The 22,909-nt window shown below is 54.6% G+C and overlaps 1 protein-coding gene across 1 annotated transcript; it reads left to right on the top strand.

The window, feature by feature from the left end:
• Positions 1-3,330: 3,330 nt before the first annotated feature.
• On the top strand, positions 3,331-17,806 carry Trim8 (tripartite motif containing 8). The gene is made up of 6 exons (XM_021650403.2): positions 3,331-4,288; positions 13,804-13,899; positions 14,423-14,656; positions 15,643-15,674; positions 15,807-15,922; positions 16,228-17,806. Exons 1-6 carry the CDS (start codon positions 3,719-3,721, stop codon positions 16,833-16,835), a joined length of 1,656 nt encoding a protein of 551 aa, XP_021506078.1. The 5' UTR covers positions 3,331-3,718; the 3' UTR covers positions 16,836-17,806.
• Positions 17,807-22,909: the final 5,103 nt, after the last annotated feature.

The following is a 22,909-nucleotide window of genomic DNA, read 5'->3' on the forward strand; positions in this document are numbered from 1 at the left end:
CTGCTCTGAGCTGGGCCCTGCCATATCTTCATCAGCCAAGAAAATGCCTCACAGGTTTGCCTGAGGGCCACTCTGGAGGGGGCATTTTCTCAAAGCGTTTCCCTCTTTCAAAGTGGCTCTAGCTTATGTCAAGTTGACATAAAACTAGTTAGCATAACTATGTACAAACATATGTTTTAATTAATACTTTTAAAAAAGGACTCGGGGCTTGCAAGATAGCTCAGCCTACCAGGCATGGGTGGGTGCGTTTGTATGTGTACACAGCCGGCACACACAGGCATGGCTTGGGGGTGTAGCTTGGCCCAAGGTTTGCCTAGCCTGCACCAGGCTCTGGGTTCAATTGCCTCCATCACAAACTAAAACACTGTGCAAGATAATGGAGGAAATAAACACGTATGTACACTTGACAGGATACACATAGGATGGTAAGCACATCTTGGTCCCTTTCGCAGCCTCTATTGTTGTGTGGATTTCCCTCTGCCCCATAGCTAATCCACTAGTGAGTCCTGTTGGCTCTTGCCAATATATACCAAACCCAGCGGCTCACAACCAGCTTAGAGTCCAAATTCCTTTCTGTGATGGTGACTGGTCCCTACCTGTTTATTTCTCTCCCTCCCATGAGGCCTTCTTCCTGCCCAGGTTCAAGCTTGTGCGTTTGTTTTTGTCTTTTGATGAGAGTACTGCTCCCAGGTTGTCACCAGCTTGATTCTTGGTGCACATTCAGGTCTGGGCTCAAAGGTCGCCCCAGAGCCTTTGCGTGTGCCTTGCGCTCAGAAATTATCCTCTAGGTAAATGAAAAAATGTAATTTTCCAGGAAACTCCCTAGGCCTAGAAAAATGCCACCGGTTTCAGAGGTCTTTGTTATACTGTGTATTTGCTGACTGACCAACTAATCCGGGGATATGTACTTTAAGCGTCAGTTTCCTTATCAATAGCCTGGCAGTTTTAAGCTTCAGAGACGTGGGGAAAGTATCGCAGAGATCCGGCTCCATGGTGAACCTTTGCATTTCCCTTCTCAATTCCTCTAGACACTTTAGCCGACTGATTGACAACCCTTCTTTCCTCTCAAGTAAAAAGAGCTACGCCTGAAGAGGCCCAGGAAAAAAATGGTCCGGCACCGCGGCCGAATCATTGCCGTTTTAAGAAGCTCGGCTCGAGCCCCTCCCTCACCACCCAATGTTTAATGTACCGAAGTTGGTGCAAGTCACATGAGATCACGACGGTTCGCCACGCCTTAAAGAGGAGGAGTCTCATCGTGGGGACCAATAGCATAAGCCGCTTCAGGAACAGCCCTAATTCCAGACAGGGGAAAGGGGCGGGGCCAAAAAAAACTAAGCAGCTGTAACAGCACTTCCGGAAAATACGTCCCTCCCCACCCCCCCTCCCCGTTTATTCCGCTAGTACCGGGTGGGCTGAACCAGCGGGTGCTGATTAAAGGCACCGCCTGCCGCTTTCTCCTCACCTCCCCCTCCGTCTCCCCGCCCCCTTTCCGAGTAGCGGGACCGGCCTTGATGTGGGGACACCCCCGCCCCCCTCCGCTCTCCTATCACCCTTCTCCTCGAGTCCTGTGCGCCGCAATCCTCCTGCCTTCTCCCGCCCCCATCTTGCTCTCCTCACTCTGCTTCCAGCCCATTGTATGCGGGGCAGCTGCGAGCCGGGGCCACGGACCTGAGTGCCCAGTGCGCTCCCTCGGTGGGTCCCTCGGGCCGAGGCTCCCCCGCCCGTACTGCCCCAGGCCGGGGCCAGAGCGCCCTTCCCTCCCTGCGCCGGTGGAGGGGCCCGGCGGCCGCACCCCCGGCCCCAGCGCGAGCCCCCCAGTGCCCCTTCTTAGACGAGAGAAAGCCGGAGACCCGAAGCAGGAAAAAGCAGCCTCGAACCGGCCTGCTGATCATTTTTATTATCGAGATTATTATTGAAAGGGGGCGGGACCCCAGGATGCGGAGAAGGGGGCCAGAGACGCAGCTATTTCTATTAAACAGATTATTCTTGAAATAATACACGCAAGATGGCTGAAGGTGGCTGTGATGCGAGTGTTCGGTCTGGGGGGTGGTTCTTCCCTTTTTTTCCCCCTTTTTTCTTTTTCTTTTTTTTGATCTGAGGATAAAGCTCTGAAGAGACAGCCGCAGCGGAGACCCTGCCCGGAGTGCCCGCCCTCCCCTCACTTGAGGAGCTGCGGGAGGACAAACGGACCCACGGACCGAGCGACGGGCGCGGGCCCGCCCCGGACGCGTCGCCCGGGCAGCGCTGGGGGCCGCAGGCGCTCGCCGTTCTGCCGACTTCTTCCAATTCTAATCTTTTTAAAAGATTTTTTTGGAAAGGACCGGGATGGGTGGAGCAGAGGTGGAGAGAAATCAAGACTTGGCATTTTCCTCCTTCTCTCTCTCCTAATTTGCTGGAGGCCACTAGCCCTCCCCTTGGAGGAAAAAAAAAGAAAAAATCCCACCAAAGGGAGGGGGTAAGCGAGCCACAGGACCCTCGAGCGCGCGCCCGGACCCCCGGCCCCGCCGCCGCCGCCGGGAGCTCAAGATGGCTGGGCGCTGAGGACGCACCCGGCCCGGCTGGCTCGGCCCGGCCCCGCCGCCGCAGGCTGGCTCCGACCGCAGCCCGGAGCCTTCCAGACCGGAGCAGAGGCCGAGAAGAAAAGAAAGTGGGGGGGAGGGGTGGGGGGGACGAAGGGGGAGGGCCGGGCGGGGGGAGGGGAGGGCCGGGAGCCGAGCCTCCTGTTCATTAGCAGTTGAGAAAAATTCCTTTCTAGTTTGATCAATCCTTGTTTTCCCCGGCGCAGGCGAGGCGGCCGCCCAGCGCGGGGACGGGGAGCGGGGTCTCTCCGCGGCGGGGGCGTCCTGCGCGGGGCCTCCGGGGAGCGCAGAAGTAGCGACGAGGGGGTCAGGCCGGAGCACCTCCCGGGCTTCTCCCTCCCTCTGGTCGCCTTTTTTTTTTTTTTCCACTTCTCTCCCTCCCCCTTCCGTTTCTATTTGTGAAGGGAGGAGGAAGGCAGAGGCGGGCTGGTGTCTCTGGCCGGGGACTGGAATTTCATCTGAATGACTGCCCCAGCGCGCACGCAGCGCCCCGGAGTCGGACCGCCCGCGCCCCGCACCCCGCAGCCGGCCGGCCCGCTGGGGGACGCCCGCGCCCCGGCCCGGGGACCGCCGGTGCGCCCCGCTCGCCGGCTCCGGCTCCAGCCAGCCTCGGCGCGGCCGAACTAGCCGTCGGGGCCCCTCGGACCTCGGCCGGGAGCCAGGCGAGGAAGGCGCGGCTCGGACCAGCCCGGAGGGAGCCGCCGCGGCCGCCGCCGAGGGAAGAGCGCGGCTCCCCAGCCCGGTGCGCCGCGGGGCGCGCCCCGATGTCAGCCGCGGGGCCGAGCGCAGGCCGCGGGCCGCCGCTGTAGCCGCGCCGACCGGGAGGCGGCCCGTTGTATGGAATTTGGACCCCGGCGCTCCCCTCCAGGGCTGGTGCCCCGGCCGCGGCCCTGGCGCAGCCCGCCGCCCCCCGCTAGGCGCTCGCCAGGAGGAGGAGACGCAGCCGGCGGCGCGCGCGACGCGAGGACCCAGGCTCCCTCCTCTGGGGGGCGGGCACGCGGAAGGCGCTGGTGACTGAGCGACTGGCGGGGCCGGCGGGGACCGGAGCTCCGGGCTCGGGGGCTTCCCGGCTGCACCAGGCGGATCCCTACGCTCGGGGAGTCAGAGAGGTCTCCCCGGGCCCCCTGCCCGCAGCCGCCATGGCGGAGAATTGGAAGAACTGCTTTGAGGAGGAGCTCATCTGCCCCATCTGCCTGCACGTCTTCGTGGAACCCGTGCAGCTGCCGTGCAAACATAACTTCTGCCGGGGCTGCATCGGGGAGGCCTGGGCCAAGGACAGTGGCCTGGTGCGCTGCCCGGAGTGCAACCAGGCCTACAACCAGAAGCCGGGCCTGGAGAAGAACCTGAAGCTCACCAACATCGTGGAGAAGTTCAACGCCCTGCACGTGGAGAAGCCGCCGACCGCCCTGCACTGCGTGTTCTGCCGCCGCGGCCCCCCGCTGCCGGCTCAGAAGGTCTGCCTGCGGTGCGAGGCGCCCTGCTGCCAGTCCCACGTGCAGACGCACCTGCAGCAGCCCTCCACCGCCCGCGGGCACCTCCTGGTGGAGGCGGACGACGTGCGGGCCTGGAGCTGCCCGCAGCACAACGCCTACCGCCTGTACCACTGCGAGGCCGAGCAGGTGGCGGTGTGCCAGTACTGCTGCTACTACAGCGGCGCGCATCAGGGACACTCGGTGTGCGACGTGGAGATCCGGAGAAATGAGATACGGGCAAGTACACTCAACGCGCGCGAACACACACACATGCGCGCGCACGCACCCCGCCTGGGGCTGCCCATCCCCACAAGCTGACTCCTGTGACACTAGCCCTCTTCCAAACTCTTGTGTGAAAGTTTGGGGGCCAAGGTCCTGGGAAGAGGGGCCTGCCTGCCGGACGCATTCTCGCACCTGTGCCCTTAGGGTTCCCCTTGCAAGTCATTTATGGGATTGGAGGAGGCTGTTCGAAGTAGTTTGAGCGTTGCTTTTCTGTTTTGAGCAGCTCCCTCCCCCGGCATTGTTTCTGTGAGCTCTACGGGAAGTCACCAAGGCAGTGACCCCGGTCCTGCTTCTCCAGCTGCTGTTTATGTAATGAGTGTCCTGGTGCCGCTGCTGCTGTGGCTGACATGATCCATGGTGCTGGCATACCAATGAGGAAGTAAACAAAAGCAGCCATGTTAGTTTTAAGCTCTATTGGAAACACATTGGGGGTTGGGGGGAGCTTCCGGAGGTAGCGCAGAACTCTGGTATCTAGCTGGGCAAGGCCTGGCTGTCCAGGGGAGCCCCCGACTGTCAGCTCTTCCAGTCCAGTCCCCAGCAGACGCTCCCCAGGCCGAGGCCGCTCTCTCAATACTTGTATGCTGACTGCGCCTGGCATGAACAAACCTTAAAGTATGTGTCTTCTTCGGCCCGGGCCCTTTCCTCTCAGCCCTGCCCTCGTACGCAGCCCTCCCACAGTTGGGGAGGGGAGGTGGAAGACGGAAAAAGAATCCTGTGGGTTTAAGGTTGAGCCGCGTTGAAATCTGGTTTCAGGCAGCTGGCTCCCCTGGGCTGCCGGCTGGGTGATTACGAACCGCACCCCCTCCCATTGTATACAGCCGGCTGATGCAGCCAATGTCAAAACCGCCTTCCCTCTCCTAGGCCTCCGGGCCTGGCTAGGGAACTGGACTGGGGCATACTTCCGTCCCTTTCACTGGAAGGGGGCTCCTCCCAGATTCCTCTCGCTCCCCTGCCTCTCGGGGTTGAGTCACACGGAAGGAGTCGATCTAAGACTGAGCCATCTTGAACGCTCTGGCTAGGGGTCTTGTGATAAGGGAGCAAGGTTGGGCTTGATAGGACTAGGAGTGTGTGTTTAGGGTGGGGGCCCCTGGAGGCGGTGAGGCCGCTGCAGTATGAGGAAGCTGGGTCTGTCCAGAATGGAGATGGGGGTTGTTTCCTTGGTGGTAGACAAGGAGGGTCCAATCTAAATGAGTCACTGTTTAGCAATTAAAAACCATACATACACAACCAACAAAAGGCAGAAGGGCCACCGCAGGCTGAGGGCGGGGATAACAGAATTTGCTGTATAATTAGTTTGCAATTGCATGGGCCAGCTCTGGGGTTTTGTGCCAGGAGAGGCCTCTGGTTTCTTAAAGGAAGTGTGGGGGATGGAGAAGTGGAGTCACTTCCCCCCACTAGTTGGAAAAGGCCAAGGCCTGGGGAAGTGGAGGAGCCTTGTGGTCCTCCTCCCCCGACCTGGGGCAGGCATAGCCCACACTTTACCCAGTATTAAAGCTGCTACTGTTATTACAGATGGTAGGGGTGGGGGGGCCGGGGAAGTACAGGGAGGGGATGGTGGGCCACCTCTCTGTCCTGGGGTTGGCTGTAGAAAAAGGGTAGAGGGCAAAGAAGATGTGACCGGATGGAACAGGAGAGGATGTTGGGCACTCCATGTGCTTGCTCCTGACTGCTAGGCATGTCTTGAGGTAGGGAAGAAAACTCAGTCACACCTGCCTGGGTATTGGGGGTTCATCCTTAGATTGTGTGTCTGTATTTACCCTCGGATATATCTCGCTTTAGGATTGGGGAGGAGAGGGTGGCATTTGCTTGCACATTTTACCTGGGGGTACCTCTCACCGGGCACTAACTTTGTCAGCAGCTCCATGATATGTGTGTCTGTTTGCACACACACACACACACACACACACACACACACACAGGCATGCATGTGTGCTTGTGTACCTAGTGCCTATGGGGGAGGCTCAGAAGCCGTGAGTTGCATTAGAGCCAGATGTGCAATTCTGTGAGCTCAGCATCTGTGCCCCAGGCTCATCTTCCTCTAGGCTTCTCACGTCCATTCTCTCTGGTGCCCCGGGGCACTAGGCTTGAAAACCCTTCAATAGCCCAATGTCATTCAAGTATGAGTCTGATTTACTGAGTGCAGAGGTAGGGGTCCCACCCTTGGGGAAGGGCTGAGTCCCGAGGAAGCTGACTGGAAAACCCTGCCCTCTCTTTAGGTTATCCAGGAGGAATGGTCTTTGCCTCAGCCAGTTTTTTCTCGATAGCAGGAGTCTGCCAGGAAGGGCCTTTGCTAGTGCTATGGAAAGGGCACCAGAATTTTCCAAGGTATAGCAGCACGAAGAACCATAAAAATCTAGGTTCTGCTTGTTGTTTCCTGGTCTGTCCTCCCACAGGAGGTTCAGGTCCTGGCCAGTTGGCCGGAAATGGTTAACACTGCCAGGTGTATAGAGGGCCTGGAGTGCCCTATAGCTGTAATCCCAGCACTGGGGAGGCGGGTGCAGGCTGATCTCTGAGCTCAAGGCCAGCTTGGTCTACATGGTGAGTTCCAGGCCAGCCAGGGCCACACAGTAAGGCCTTGTCTCAACAAAACAACCCCACTACCCCCACCTACAACAACAAAACAGCCCCTGCTCAGTGCCTCCTGGTATAGCCCCATTCCCAAATACTCACAAGCCCCCACTTTTGTGTACTTGAGCCAGTGGCTTGGGTGGGGCATCAGGAAGGGGTGGTACTCCAGAGTTAGGCCTGTGCAGGCCAGGGCATTGCCCCACTCTGCCTTTGAGAGGACTGAGTGCCAGCCAGAGGGAGCCTCAAGATCACTCACTGGGACATACCTGTACCCTTGAAGTGTTTTCCCTCCGGGCTGTGTGCCCAACCTTGAGATATCCAGGTGGGCTCAAGCCTCGCAATCCTGAGGGTCAAAATCCCTTCCAGCCTCTAAGTTTAGGGATCATCTAAGTAATAGGGTAGGGATGGAAGTTGGGAGCATTCTTACAACTCTCTCAACATAGAAAGGCCCAGGCTAGAGAAGTCAGGGCTGTGTGTGTGAGGGGCTTTGCTGGTGTTTGTGCTTGAGCTTGCATGGTTCGTGTGCTTCTGGAAACAGGCTGGAGATGTTGGCCTGAACCCTGTGCCTTATACCCTCCATCCTGCGCTAAAGAGGTACTCTCTGGGGAACAGAAGCCCACTGTTAGAATTTGTTGTCACTTGGACTGTGCCTGTGCTGGAGGGGATGTAAGGAGAGAGGGAGGCCTAGAGTTCTCTGCTAAGCTGGGACTGGGATTACAAGCCTGATTCCGGTAGCTCAGACCCACTCTAACCTCTGCCAGTAGCAGACAGAGTGGGGAAGTTCTGTGTGTGTGTGAGTTGGGGGTGGGTAGTGTGTGGGCTGTGTAGTGTCCATTCCTTGATCATCCTAACTCCTTAGAGAAGGGGGACCCGCTTTGGCCTCCTCCCTGGGTCCTAAGAGAAGCCTCAGGCAGAGGCCCAGCCCCTAGCTGTACCCCAGGATTCTGCTGACAGCCAAGAGCCTGTCATACACTCTCTAGTGATCACTCTACCTGCCTGCAGTTCTGGTGCACCTGTGTGTATCGGTCTGTCTGTCTGTCTATTGTGACTAATTTTTTTTTTTTTTCACATGAGTATCTCCAGGAAAGGATGTGTGAATGACTGACTTAATTAGGCACTACTTTCATGTGTGGCTGTGGAGTCAGTCAGGGAGAGAAGTCTATGCTCGTGTATGTATGTCTCAGAGAGAGTGGATGTCAGGTGAGGTGCAGTGCAGGGTGTCTGCCTTGTTGGTTAGCCCTGCAAGGTGAATTTCCTGTACTTGATTTCGTTGGGGCTCATGAAGGGCTTGCTCAGGTAGGTAGGCTTCGAACCTGCCAGAGGCTCCTCACTTTCTTACCTGGGGACCTTTGGGAAGCTTGGAATTCATGTTAGGGTGTTGGAGGTGAGAGAGGGCCCCAGTGGATGCCGCAGAGCTGGGGAGAGTGGGTGGGCACCCCACTTGGGCCTCTGCCCTGGGCTGAGCAAGCAGGCCTGGCCAGCTCATCTCTGGCTCTGGGAAAGCCTTCCTCCCTGGCCAGCCTGGCATTCAAACCCAGACAAAGGGGGGCTTTCTCTCTCGCCTCTTTGTTCTGCTGCCCCAGAGGCTGCTCTGTGCGCAGCAAAAGCTAATTCGGCTCTGCAGCTGGGAAGCCCTCTCATGCTGATGGCCTGTGGGGATCGCTGAGGCGCTATCCGTCTCCTTGCCCTGACTCCTGTGCCTACCACCCCTTATCTCTGGGTTTGTGGTTTCGCCAGCTTGAGAGTTCACAAGGTAGTTCAAAGCAGGCACTGTGCAGGGAAGGAAGATATTTTTTTGGAGGGGAGAGAAAGTGCCTGTGCCAATGGAGCCAGGTCAAATTTGATCTTAGGATCAGGGGCTTGGGTGGGTAAGTGAGGACAGCCTTGGAAGCTTGGGAAGAAAGCTCCACTAGGTTCTAAGCAGAATCCTGGAGGCAGTGCTGGCATGACCTGAGCAAGGAGATGTTCTTTTACATCAGGCCAGCCCCTTTTTTTTGTCCCCTCACCATTACCACAGGGGCTGCTGGATCCAGCCTCGGCCTGGCCTGCAAACCTAGGAAGGAACTGGCCCTCAGCCCATTCTCCCCCGACCTTCCTTCTCTTCAAGGTTGACTTGAGGGCTTATTATTATTTATTAACTTTTACACAGCCCTTATTCTCCAGACCTCACCTGTCTGCCTGGTCTAGTTTGGCAGCAAAATACCAACAGGGCCTAGCTGGTCAGGCTCCAGGGGAACCTGAGATCTCAGGGCAGAAGTTAGGCCCCCTGAGTGCCCCCTCTTGGTTGGGTGGGCACCAAGGTGTGGAAGCAGGCCTGCGCTGCGTGGGCACCCTGGAGCCATGGAGGGCACGGGGAGGTTTTCTCAGGCCTAGCAGATCCAGCGTGCCTGAGGCTCACAGGTAAAGAAACACTGAGTCTTTGGTCCCCCCATCGCTTCTAGACTAGACATGGCTCCCCCTTCCACACACTTAATTTGGGCCACAGTCCAGGAACCTTATGGTGGCCCAGAGGCGGTTTAGAAAGCCTCTACTCCCTCTTTGGGAGGCCTTGCTGGCCATCAAGCCGGGAAATAGAGTCCAGCTTCAGCTGTGGTTTTTGTATTTTTTTTTTTCTCCCTTCCCTAAATGTGAGTCCCTGAGAAGGCAGGTAGAACCTGGGCTAGAATGAGGCTGCTCAGAGGGAGGAGGGTTGCTGTATGGTCATGCCTCCTAAGCCTTGTCCTCCAGCATCTTCCTGGTTGGTTTGTTTGGTTTTTATTTATTTAATTTTTTTGTTTGTTTGTTTGTTTTTTGTTTTTTTGAGACAGAGTCTCACTGTGTAGCTCTGGCTGTTCTGGAACCCACTGTGTAGACCAGGCTGGCTTCGAACTCAGAGACTCCCCTGTCTCTGCCTCTTAAGTGCTGGGATCAAAGGTGTGTGCCACAGTACCCAGCCCATTTGATATTTTGATTTGGTAGAAGTGTGGGTGTGATGGAGAGTCATCAGGTGGCTATTTCCTCCTGCCGACCTCAGACCTCACAGTGCTTGAAGTAGCACCTCTGCCCGCCCCTGACTGCAGGGAAGCTGGGAGGAGGGGGTTTTCCAGCCTTGCCTACCCTTGAAGCTTTCCTCCCCTTTCTGCCCTCTCTCCTCTTTTAGCAGACCTGAAAAAAACAGGGGTCTCTGAGGTGGCAGAGGGGCAATGAGACCCCCCCTACCTGCAGTTGGGGCTACTGTTTTCACAAGCTGGTGGCCAGACCCAACCTCTCCCTGCTGAAGACTAGAATCCTGAAGCTGAGGGAAGCTTCCTGGGGATGCCTAAGAGGAGCAGGAGTTGGGGGATGGGTAGCAATCAAACTCCTTGAGTGCCTCAGTGGAGTGGGGGGAGGGGTCCTCACTGACTTGCTGGGTAAGAATCTATCCTGCCCAGGAGAAGTTAGGTTGGTTGGGATCTTTGTTTGTCTTCTCCTTCCCCTGGGACTCAGCCTGGCCTCTCTCTCATCTGTTCAAGGCCCTGATCATCCATGACTTGGGCAGGCTGAGAGGTCTGGGCTGGTGAGGGCCTGAGCTGTCAGATGGCCTGGACCCTGATTAGTATCTGGGGTGCTTGGTACGTTATAGGCAGCCAGCCTGCTGTCTGAGCTCCATTTGTTGTATAGGAGAGAGAAGGAGGCCTCCTGTTCACGGTGAAGCTTTTCTTTTTTTTTTTTTTTTACCTGTATGTGTGCTATACGTGTGTGCAATGCCTGCAGAAGCCAGAAGAATGTGCTGAACCCTGAACCCCCAGGAACTGAGGTTACAGATGGTTGGGAGCCCCTGTTAGTGCTGGGAATGGAACGTGGGTCATCTCCACCCACGCAGCTAGTGCTCCTAACTGCTAAGCCGCCTCTTCAGTCCCCAGGAATGTTTTTATGCAGGCCTCTTCATTGGGGTCTCCGAAGACCCAGCCTTGCCAGTAAGGGCATCAGGTGCAAGCACGGGACCACTAAGGGGTCTCGGGGCCCAGTGTGCGCGCTCAGGTGTGTATTGGGTGGGACTGTAGACATCTCTGTTTCTGCTCCCATCCAGGCTGTATTTATTGTCAGTCTGACCACTCTGGCTGCCAAGGGCAAGGTCTGCTGGGTCACTGAAGGGACTCCCGCGCTAGGACAAACTCCAGGCTTGGCTTACTTACAAGGAGAGCGTGACCTCGCCCAACTCCTGCCTTTAGCATCTTGGTTTTTTGTCTCTTGACTAGCAACCTCTGTAGAACAGGTGAAGTCTCTTGCTGGCCTTGGTTTCCCACCATAGAAAAAGGATGGGTCGAGGAAGGAATTGTTAGGGCTTGTCTTTGGGTGTGGGTGGGAGCAGGGGTTGTGTGGTGAGAGGAAGGCCCCCACAGAGGAATAGAAGCACGCCTTGCTGGCGAACATTTCCTCTGAGTGTCTGGACGCTGCTCGGCAGATCCTCCTGCTCAAACCCTGGATGTTTCTGGTAACGTTTTCAGCAACAACCAGGTCCTCCGGCTTTTGTGAGGCCTGACCATCATGGAAGCAGAAGGCACCCACAAAGCCTTTTGGTTTTCTTTTGAGACAGGGTCCCCCTTTGTAGCCAAGGATGACCTCAAACTTGTGATTTTCCCTCTCTCTTCCCCAGAGCAGCTGACACCTGTTCTTATTTTCCATCCCACCCCCCCCCTTTCTTTTTCTTCTCCCCCTTGTAGTCCACACTGGCCTTGAACTTACGGTGATCCTCCTGCCTCAGCCTTTACAGTGGGAGAGGAGGGTTGGAATTTATAGAGAAATCAGCTCATGGTTAGTGAGTCAACTACAGAGCACCAGAACGTGAGCTGACGATGGAGGTTGGTGGTGGAGCCTTTGCCTAGTATGCGAGCCCCTGGCCTCCATCCTCAGTGTGGCAAAAACAACAGTAACAGTAGTGGGCCCTTGCCTTGGGGCAGGAGGGGATTCTAGGATAGAGCTGTCACATGACTCCCTGAGAGTGGCAGAATTTTAGGGTTCAATATTAGCTACATGTGGCTATTGTTAAATGCTTGAAATGAGGCTGATGCAACTGAACCTAAAACTGCTCAGTTTTTTCTACTCAGGGTCTTTCCCTGTAGCCCATGCTGGCCCCAGCTTCCAGCCTTCCTGTCTTTGTCTTCCAAGTGCTGGGATTACAGGCAGATACTAGCATTCCTGGCTTACTTTATTTTGTATTAACACCAATGTAGAAGGTGGCAGCTACGCCGAAGAACACCGCCACTGAGGAGGGCAGGGTGTGACAGCCTACCACATGACCAGGATGGGAAAGTGACCTGTACCTACTCAGAACAAACAGGGGTTATAGAATGTTCCTCAGAGTTGGGCCCCAGAAAGGAGAGGAGGCACTGTGGCTGGCAGAAAATGACAGAGAGAATTGAAGTGCCCTGGTGGGCGTGATCCTGGGTGAGATGCCTGGGGCGCAGGGGTCACAGGATCTTCCGGCGCCTGCAGATCCTGGCCCAGCCGAAGGGCCCACCCACCTGAACCACCTTACACTGAGGGCTCTAAGGCACTGTAAAAGATCATTCTTGTCGTGCCGAAATATCTGAGAGAAGGCCGTCATCAAGAGCAAGGGAGACCTTGTTGGAAGAGGTGTGTTGGTGATGGGGAAGGGAGGGTTGTGGAGATAGGAAATTAGAAGCATTGTTACTCATGCAAGGGCCTGCATTCAACTCCCTGTACCACATGGTGGTCCACAACCATCCATGACTCTATGTGCAGGGGTTCCAACCCCTTCCCACCTCTGCCAGCACCAGGCAGGAAGCTGGTGCACGGAGATATTTCCAAGCAAAACACTCATACACAAAATAAAATGAATATAATTAATTACATTTTATTTTTTGTTTTCTTAAGACAGAGATTGTCTGTCTGTAGCCTTGGCTGTTCTGAGCCTTTGTAGACCAGGCCGGCCTTGAAGTCACAGAGATCACCTGCCTCAGCCTCCCAAGTGCTGAGATTAAAGGCCTGGGTCACCACCCCTGGTTAATTAATTTTTGAGAGCTTGGAAAAGCAACTTGACGTGGCAGCAGATTAGGCTTGGAGGCATCAGGCTCTCTCTTTGCTGGTCTCAATGAGGGGCTGAGGGACACAGCCAGCAAGGACTGGATCCCTCGGGCCAGGAACAAGGAAGGGTGGCTGCACTGCTGTACTATAGGTGAGGCAACTATGAGGTGAGGCCAAGGGCCTGTGCCACCTTGGAAGGCTGTTTGGCCCTCTGCATCTTAGGGTGCTCCACTTAAGATAGTGCCCCCAGGGAAAGGTAGCCTGGCTTGGCTAATCACAGGCCTCCTGCCACATCTCCTGGTATGTGCCACTCATTGGCTCTACAACTTCGAAAATATATGTATTTATTTTTAATTATGTTTGTGTGTGTGCACAAGTGCTTTCGAAGGGCAGAGGGGTGGGATTCCTGTGAGCTGCCTGATGGGTGCTGGGAGCCAGACTCTGGGTCTTAACTGCAAGAGCAATCGCATTCTTAACCCCTAAGCCATCCTTCCGCACTGTTGGCCGAATGACTGTAGACAGATTGTGAAACCTCCCTAGGCCTCAGTTTCTTCCTTTGTGAATGAATGAGGATCATAATGGAGTAGCTACCTCGTAGATTGCTGGGTTGAGGAGATGAAGCCTGCCTGGTATAATGAGTTGATGGATGCGGATAGCCAGGGCACAAGTGTTTGGTGTAGAGCCTCAGAAAGCTCAGGGCTTGACTACACGTGGGAGCCGCTCTGCTTTCCCTTTCCTGAAAATAGCTGGTCCTGGGGCATCTTGAGGGCCGGGGAGGCCGGCTGGTTGGCCGGCAGACATTTTGGGAAGTGCTTTACCAAGAGGGAGGGAGGTTGGGGCAGCACCCCATTCTGACACTGTCAGACACTGACAGTTACTTCTAACTGTCCCTGCAGAAGATGCTGATGAAGCAGCAGGAGCGGCTGGAGGAGCGAGAGCAGGACATTGAGGACCAGCTGTACAAGCTCGAGTCAGACAAGCGCCTCGTAGAGGTAATAAGCCCTGAACCCGGGTGGGGCGGTGTGGATGCCGGGTCTTAGGTGAACGCCTTTTGAGGGGTCTTGAGTGGCTCTGTGCCAGAGCTACCTGTCAATCACACAATGAAGTATCCGAATAGGCACACGCTAGGTTTAGGAGTTGCTGGCACAAACCAGTGCTATGGATGGGGAATTATTTGGCAGGACACACCTTACCTTCAGAAGCTGGGGGCCTCAGGGACCCAGACCCTAGCATTAGAAATGGAGCTGGAGCCAGGCGCAGTGACGTACACCGGTAATCCCAGCACTCAGGGAGGCAGTCGGATCTCTGAGTTCAAGGGCAGCCTGGTCTACAAAGGGAGTCCCGGACAGCCAGGGCTACACAGAGAAACCCTGTCTTGAAACCTAACCCCCCCCCCCCCAAAAAAAAAAGAAAAAGAAATGTAGTTGGGGGTAGCCAGGTGAGCTTGAGGTCGCTGGATGCTCTCGTGGCATCTGCTCATCCTGTCCACGGGCTCATGCGTCCCCATCTCTGCAGGAGAAAGTGAGCCAGCTGAAGGAGGAGGTGAGGCTGCAGTACGAGAAGCTGCACCAGCTGCTGGACGAGGACCTGCGGCAGACAGTGGAGGTCCTGGACAAGGCGCAAGCCAAGTTCTGCAGCGAGAACGCGGCGCAGGCGCTGCACCTTGGGGAACGCATGCAGGAGGCCAAGAAGCTGCTGGGCTCCCTGCAGCTGCTTTTCGACAAGACCGAGGATGTCAGCTTCATGAAGGTAGGGAGGGTGGGCGGGGCCGCTGCACAACTTCATGAAGGTGGGCGGGGTGGGCGGGGCCGCTGCACAACTTCAAGGAAGTAGGGCTGGGCGGGCGGGGTCGCTGCACAGCTCTGCGCCCCAGCTGCTTCCAGCCCAGTGTGCCCACAGCCCCTTGCCTTTGGAGCCGGCCTGCCTGGGCTAGACTCTGGCCTTAGTTTTGTGACCTTGGGCAAGTCATGGATGCTTCCTGAGTTTTGACACACTAGTCTTTTATTTAGTCTGGATTTTGGGTTTTGTTTGTTTGTTTGTTTGTTTTTTAAGCTCTGAAAATTAAAAGAAACAATTTTGGCACCTCATTTAACAGCAAATACTGGGTAGAACTGGCGTGGGCAGTTAGTGGTCTCCGTATTTCACGTTGGGCTGTGGTGGCCTGTCTGGATCATATGTAACATATAATATGATACGAACACCACCGCTCCCTTCTGAAAATCCAGAACATACCCAGATTTCATAGGCCTGTTGGACTGGGTGGTGCACAGCATTGATCCCAGCTCTCAAAAGGCAGAGGCAGATGGAATTCTGAGTTCCAGACCAGCCTGGTCTACACAGTGAATTCTAGGACCTCTAGGACTACATCACAGAGAAGGCCTGTCTCAAAAGATAAAAAGCAAAGGTCCTGTGGGAATCTCCCAGAAACTGCCTGGCCAGCACTGGGGCTCAGATTGGACGCTGCTTGCCTAGCACACATGAAAGCTCATGGTCTTCACCACCTTTCACTATGCTTGTTTCCACACTCTCCTGTAATTCTGCTCTGTGAAGTGGAGGCAGGAGGATAGTTCAACGGCATCTTTAAGACTTAGTTCTGGGCCAACCCGGGCTACCTGAGACCCTGTTTCAGACAAATGACAGAAGCCATGCCACCACAATATAGCAAGCACTTGGGCACGGACAGAGCTGCTCTGCCTTGCCGCCCGCCAACTGACTCTTCTCTCTTTCCCTTGCAGAACACCAAGTCTGTGAAGATCCTAATGGACAGGTGAGCTGATAGCCCCCAGCTCCCCAGAATGCATCCCAGGGAGGGCATCGAGGGCCATGCCGCCAGTGGGGAGGTGGGGCGGGCTCACTGGTCATGCCTCCTCACAGCACACGCCCCGTCCACTGCCCCCAGGACCCAGACCTGCACGGGCAGCAGCCTTTCTCCCCCTAAGATCGGCCACCTGAACTCCAAGCTCTTCCTGAACGAGGTGGCCAAGAAGGAGAAGCAGTTGCGGAAGATGCTAGAAGGTGAGGGTTAAAGGCCTCCGGGCAGGGGTAAATGCCAGTGCCGTCTCCAAGAGGCAGATAGCTTAGCACAGGTAGACCTGTGTTCACATCCTCCTGGCTTTGCCACTTCCAGAGTGGGACCTTGGGCAAGTGATATCACGTTACCTCTTTGGGCTTCAGTTTCTTCAGCTGGAATATAAAATTAGTAAACATCCACCAAGATGTCACATATGTGGACCCATAGAGGTTTCAGGCCCGCATGGGAGAGGAAACCGGGGTTGTCTGGGCTGGGAGCTCCAGCAACATTTATCCCGAACTCTCCGCAGGTCCCTTCAGCACGCCGGTGCCCTTCCTGCAGTGCGTCCCCCTATACCCGTGCGGCGTGAACAGCTCTGGGGCAGAGAAGCGCAAGCACTCTACAGCCTTCCCGGAGGCCAGCTTCCTGGAGACGTCATCGGGCCCTGTGGGCAGCCAGTATGGGGCAGCGGGCACAGCCAGCAGCGAGGGCCAGTCCGGGCAACCCCTGGGGCCCTGCAGCTCCACACAGCACTTGGTGGCCCTGCCAGGTGGTGCCCAGCCAGTCCACTCGAGTCCTGTGTTTCCCCCATCGCAGTATCCCAATGGCTCTGCCACCCAGCAGCCCATGCTTCCCCAGTATGGCGGCCGCAAGATCCTCGTCTGTTCCGTGGACAACTGTTACTGTTCTTCCGTGGCCAACCATGGTGGCCACCAGCCGTACCCCCGCTCCGGCCACTTCCCCTGGACAGTGCCCTCACAGGAGTACTCACACCCACTCCCACCCACACCCTCCGTCCCTCAGTCCCTTCCTGGCCTGGCAGTCAGAGACTGGCTCGACGCGTCCCAGCAGCCTGGTCACCAGGATTTCTACAGGGTGTATGGGCAGCCGTCCACCAAACACTATGTGACGAGCTAACGCCAAGCAGGCAGTGGACGCTGGGGACCCGTCCCCCCAGCCCCGGTGGCTCGGGAGTTATGCACCCAGAGACCTGCCCTAGCCTCCTCTCTCCCCTTTTCTTCCTCCATTCCTCCAGATCTTTTCTTTATGGATTTTCTTTTATTTAGGACCTTGTTTTGATTTTCTTTTCTTTTTTTTTTTTTTTTTTAATTGTGCATCTCCTGGATGAGGAGGTGACAGTGGGAACTGGCCTGGGCAGGGGCTGCAGGTGGCCCTGGTTGGAACAGTGTCTTCACTCAAGTCACTGACTTCTCTATCTTTCCTTTTTCTTAATCCCACTTTCTCCCCTTCACACCTCCCATGGCTAGAAGCAGCCTTGGGGTACCAACTCGCCTCACTTACCCCGGGAGATGGCCCAGTGCCCACTGGCCTGTTTCTCCTCCCTCCAGTTTTTCGTCTGGGCAGTTTGATCACTGATGGAGTAAAGATTGACGTATAGATTGTGGAGGGGTTTTTCTGTTTGTTTTGCTTTTTAATTTTTTTAAACCAAGAATGATTTCTTCTGCTTCCTTCTCACCATCTTCCCAGACAGTTCAAGGCCACATCTCAAGCAGCTTTTGGCACCTTCGAGCCTGAATGGAACCTTTCAAAGCCAGGAGCCCCATGTCCAGGAAAGTTGAAAAAAGAGAACTTTGCCAATGATAGTGACCACAGCGAAAGCAAATAATAATAATATTAATAATAATAAAGAAATAAAAGAAATAATAAATAAAAATAATAGCACAGCCCTTGTTGAGGTCAGTGGAGGAGGGGCTGCCCAGACTTGGGTCCTTAGCTGGATTTTGACACAGCAGCTTCCTATAGTGAGCACTTTGTATGGACCGTGGACTTCCTGTTCTTGAGACACAGGTATTTATTCTGTGATCTGTCTAGAGCACACACCCTGAAATCCAACCTTCTAATAAACATGATGGCACAGTCCTGCCCCAGCCCTGCCTCTTACCCAATGGCACCCCAGGCACAGGGGCTTGCTGAGGCTGTTGTTCTCCCTGCCTTGGTTCTGCTCTCCTGGGTCTAGACACAGTTCCAGACCTGTGCAGATCAGTTCTGCGGGCACCAGTTACGTCTGCTCTTACTTTGGGGTCATTTGACAGATGTTTGCCGGAGGCCTCCCAGGCTCAGCCCCACATTACACAGACCCCTGGTGTCTCTTTTGAGGTCCTGCCAATATGCTTCTAGCCATGATAGGCGAAGGAGGAATACGTTTGGGTCTTGCAAATTTTACCTGCCTTCTAGTCTCAAATACTGAGCACTTGCTTTCTGCTAGGTCCTGTACAGGGCTGTAGGCTCGGCCAAAGTAGGTGCTATTCCAAGGAGAGGACCCACCAGCTTCTCTTCTTGATTTGTGACTTTGGCCCTGGAAGGGATAAAGGGGTAATTTGGGGATGGGGGGCCTACATATGAGAATTCAGGAGTTTGCATTCCTAAGTCTGGCGATGATCACAGCCCTCGGTGTTTAAGAAGTACTGTCCTCAGCACAGAACCTCCTTCAAGGCTGGAACACACCAAGGCCTCCTGGGAGGTCTTGATGTTTGCTTTTGAGACTCACCATTCTGGCCTGAACTGGAGATTGCTGTAAGTCGTCTTGAGTGCTGGGATTGCTGGCTGATTCTCCATTCTGAAAGGTTCTCAGCCTCCTTGTTGCTAGGTTACTTTTTTAAAGACAGGGTCTATGTAGCCCTGGTTGTCCTGGAAATCTCTAGACCAAGCTGGCCTTGAACTCAGAGAGGTCTGCCTGCCTCTGCCTCAAGAATGCTGGGATTTCCTGCCTGTGCCAGCCCGTCTGGCTCAGCTGCCTAGTTTGCATGCATCTCTTAAAGTGAACCTGTACCTCTTTTCCAGACTAGGAGGAGTCAGACCTTTGCTGGTACCTAGTTTGTTTTTTTTTTTTTTTTTTCCTATCTATGTGGAATCAGGAAACCTGGTAGAGTGGGGGTGGGGCAACATAGTGTAAGCCCTTGCTGACCCCTAGACACTTTGCCTCTTAAAGAAACAGAAGGGCCAGGTTGGGAGAAAGGATAGGGTCATTCCCCTAGCTTGGAGGGCTGCTCAAGAGAAGGGGAGCAGGGAGTTTAGAAGCTTGCCTCATGGCTTTCCTCTCCCTAAGCTGGCTAGAAGCCAGAGCTAGGACCAGTTATGACAACAAGCCTCCTGGGCTCCTGCACCTGTGTGGGGCTGAAGGGAGGGGGCAGGCTGAGACAGCCGGATACTGGTGGGCAGATAGACTCTTTATCTGCTCCAATTTCACCGTCTAGTTTGTCAGGAGCCCTGGTGCACCCTCCACGCCAAGAGCTGGAAGCCAAGATGCAAAGCTGCCTAATTTCCCCACTTGGCCCAGTTTGTTTTGGCTAACAGGAGGGGTCCTTTCTCCAGGTGCATTAACCAGATTGAGACATGGAGGGGACACCATTGAGGATAAGTCAGGCTGGAACCCACCCCCCTTCAAAGCCCACCCCAACAATCAGCTACACAGCTGTAGGCCCAGAGCCTGTTTGGGCAGCCAAAGAAGCAGAGAGAAACTCCATCCAGCTGTCCTTAGCTACCCAGCTGTCCTGGCTTTGTAGAAGCAGCTGTCACCCTCCTCCCAGCAGAGGGCCGGCGGGGGCCCAGAAAGGGCTCAAGTACCCTCCTCCCCCCAGGATACAGGCCTACTCTGGAAAACTGGAAGGAAGCTTTCCTATGGTTATTTAGACGGGCAGCGGGCAGTGGCCTCGGGTCCCCCGCAGGTGCACTCCCCTCTAGGTAGGCCATGGGCCCCTCACCCCTTCTCAGAGGCGAGCAGGCCTCCCCTTTCCAGAAAGGGCTAGGGATGACAGCCTTTCCCCCACCACTCCACAGACCGGGGGGCCGGGAGCGGTGGCTCCTGTGGCCCAGATGTGCAGAGCCACCGGGCTAGAGTTGGGGGCGGAGTGGGGGGGAGTTTCCTCCACAACCCTGGCCTGCGGGGCTCTTTCATGTCATAGCCCTCCCCCAACCCAAGCAGAGCCAACAGCTGGGCAGGCCCCCGCCCCCTCCTGCAGCCTCTCCCAGCTGTCTTTGGGGTGGGGCCGGGCAGCTGGAGAACAGCTGCAGGGCAGGAGTGGGGGAGGAGGGACGCAACCGCCGGAAGCATCTCCTTGCCTAAGAGGAAAATGGACTGAGGGTAAGGTCCAGGGACCATCAGTCCTCTGCTCCTTGTCCCAGGGCATTTGACCCCCAGACGCCAGATTTAAAAAAAAAAAAAAAAAAAAAAGGCCTCCCAGCTTCAAATGATCCTTGGAGCCCGGGGCACCCTAAGCCCTGTCAGCGTGGAGACCCAGTCATTCTAACTTCACTTCTGAATTCCTCCCTAGCACAGTTCACACCCTCCCACTCAAGAGCACAGTCATCAAACCGGATATCAGTCACCTTCATCTTCTCTGGGAATGAGGCTGGGAGAGCAACTTCAGAAGGGCACCTAGCCCCTGCCCGGGAGAGTCCCTCCCCGACCTCTGCACCCAGCACCTTGTGGGGGAGGAGGATCAGCGGGGAGGGTACAGTCAACACTGTTTCCTTTATCAATAAAGCTACCAAGAAAGCAGCGCTCAAGGAGGTGGGGTTTGTATACCCCGGACCTTGGGTAGGCTGTCCTGGGGAGGGTGTCACTGCATTCTCAGCTGGCTTGCTGGAGCGTGGCAGGAGCAGGCTTTAGTATCAGCAGGTGAGGCAGAAGCAGGCAGATCTCTGAGTTCGAGGCCAGCATGGTCTACAGAGCAAGTTCCAGGACAGCCAGAGCTACACAGAGAGAAACTGTTTCAAAAGAGAGAGAGAGAGCAAGAAAGAAGAGGGCCACCTAGAGACCCTAGAATCCTGACACTGAATCTACAATCTTCTGAATCTTCCTTCCCCTTTCTTTTCATTTCTATTCTATTACTCTATTTGTGTGATTGTGTGTTTGGCTTTTTGAGGCAGGATTTCTCTGTGTAGCTCTGGCTGCCCAGGAACTTTCTGTGTAGACCAGGTTGGCCTCAAATTCAGAGATCCTCCTGCTTCTGAGAGTGTGCGCCACTATCACTACCACACCTGGCTTTTGTTGGTTGCTTTGGTATTTTGGTTGTTGGGGGTTTTTTGTTTTGTTTTGTTTTGTTTCTCTTTCTCTGTAGCCTCTGCTGTCCTGAACTGGATTTGTAGACCAGGCTGGCCTCAAAGTTACAGAGATCCACCTGCTTCTGCCTCCCCAAGTGCTATGATCACAGGTGTGCTCCTCCTCCAAGGGCCCCGGGGTTTTGTTTGTTTGTTTGTTTGTTTGTTTGTTTAAAACACTGGGTAGACCAGATTGGTCTCAAATGTATAAAGATCTTCCAACCTCTGCTCCCAAGTACTGGAGTAGGATCACTGGTGAATGTCACCATGCCCAACTCTTTCTTTATTGAGACAGTTTCTCACTCTGTACAATCTAGGCTGTCCTTAAACTCACAATTCCTCTTGCCATGGCTTGCCAAATGCTGGACAGGTATTTGTGACCTCACAGGGCTAGAGCCTAGTTCCTTTAAATTTAAAGGGCAAGCTGTCCCTGCCTTCTCTTCTGAGCAGAAATGCCAAGGTGAGGGCCTTGCTCTTTAATCCTTTGTTTTGATTTGCTGTTGTTGTTGTTGTTGATTTTTGAAACAGGGTTTCTCTGTATAGCCTTGGCTGTACTGGACTTGCTTTGTAGACCAGGCTAACCTCAAACTCACAGAGATCTGCCTGCCTCTGCCTCCCTGAGTGCTGGGACTCTAGGTGTGTGCCTCCATGCCCTGCTATGAATCAGGTTCTTTAAAGAGCTATCATTCTAGAGTTTTCTTTGGAAGCAAAGGGAAATGGGAAACAGATCAGGACATGGTGGAGAGGAAGTTAGGGCTGAAAAGTAACAAGGGATAACACCAGACCAGACAGGCCTGGCCCCAAGAACATTTCTTCCTTATGTTTTTCTCTGTCATGTCAACCTTCACCCAAAAGCCCTTTTTCTCCTTCAGGGCAGGATATATTCCACACATATTGCTAACCACTGTATGATCATGGCAGGACACATACCAGTAGTCTAGGAGGAAATCACCATGGCAGACAGCTGGCAGCCCCAAGACATCCCTTCCACATTGGAAGTAGGAATCTGCTGGCTAGACCTGTGGGTATCACACTCTCTAAGTTGGGGATGCCTTTGAGAGTCCAGGGCTACATTTGGCCAGGCAGTGGACTTACCCCAGAGTTCTGCACTGAGGGTCTTCGCCTATTTCCTCCGAGGGAGACCAGTTTCCTTTAATTACTGTTTGCTTATTTTCTTTCAACTGCAGCAAGCTGGGATATTTATGGCTTCTTGGATTAGCTCATCAGGGATTGGGTCTTTCTTGAAAGGGAACCCATCTGCTGTGCCCTGGGTTACTTTTCATTATTTACATTGAGGCAACACAGGGGTGATAGGTGAAATGGTGTGCCATTCATAGACTGGAGGGGAGGGGTGACATGGGAACCATCTCAAATTGCAGGTCAGATCTAGAATAGGGGGAAGAGTTTCTGAGAACCTAGTGTTAAAGGGTGATGTGGATTGGGGCTGGAGAGATGGCTCAATGGTCAAGCACACTGGCTGTTCTTCCAGAGGTCCTGAGTTCAATTCCTATCAACCACACGGTGGCTGACAACCATCTCTAATGGGGTCTGATGCCCTCTTCTAGCAGGTATATGTGCACACAGAACATTCATATAAATGAATACATTTTTTTAAAAAAAGGAATACATTAAGCCATTCCAAATCATATGATTCAGTGGAAAACAACATCAACAAAAAGGATGATGTAGACTTCTGGTCTACCTAAAGATAATAACAGTAATAATAATGGCAGGGAGTCGTTCTCCATGTGTATGGATGTCCTGTTTGCCAACTGGATGTTGGTATCAAACACTGTCCATATGTGCCCCTGCTGCAGGGCACCAAACGGAAGGATTAGGCATGGATGCAGACGGACAGCTTGTAGCCTAACGGGGTTTACCAGTCAACCGTCCCTGCCAGCTAGCTGGCTAGGGTCTACCCATTAAGCCAT

This window comes from Meriones unguiculatus, chromosome 1 (assembly GCF_030254825.1).
Source record: "Meriones unguiculatus strain TT.TT164.6M chromosome 1, Bangor_MerUng_6.1, whole genome shotgun sequence".
Classification (NCBI taxonomy): domain Eukaryota; kingdom Metazoa; phylum Chordata; class Mammalia; order Rodentia; family Muridae; genus Meriones; species Meriones unguiculatus.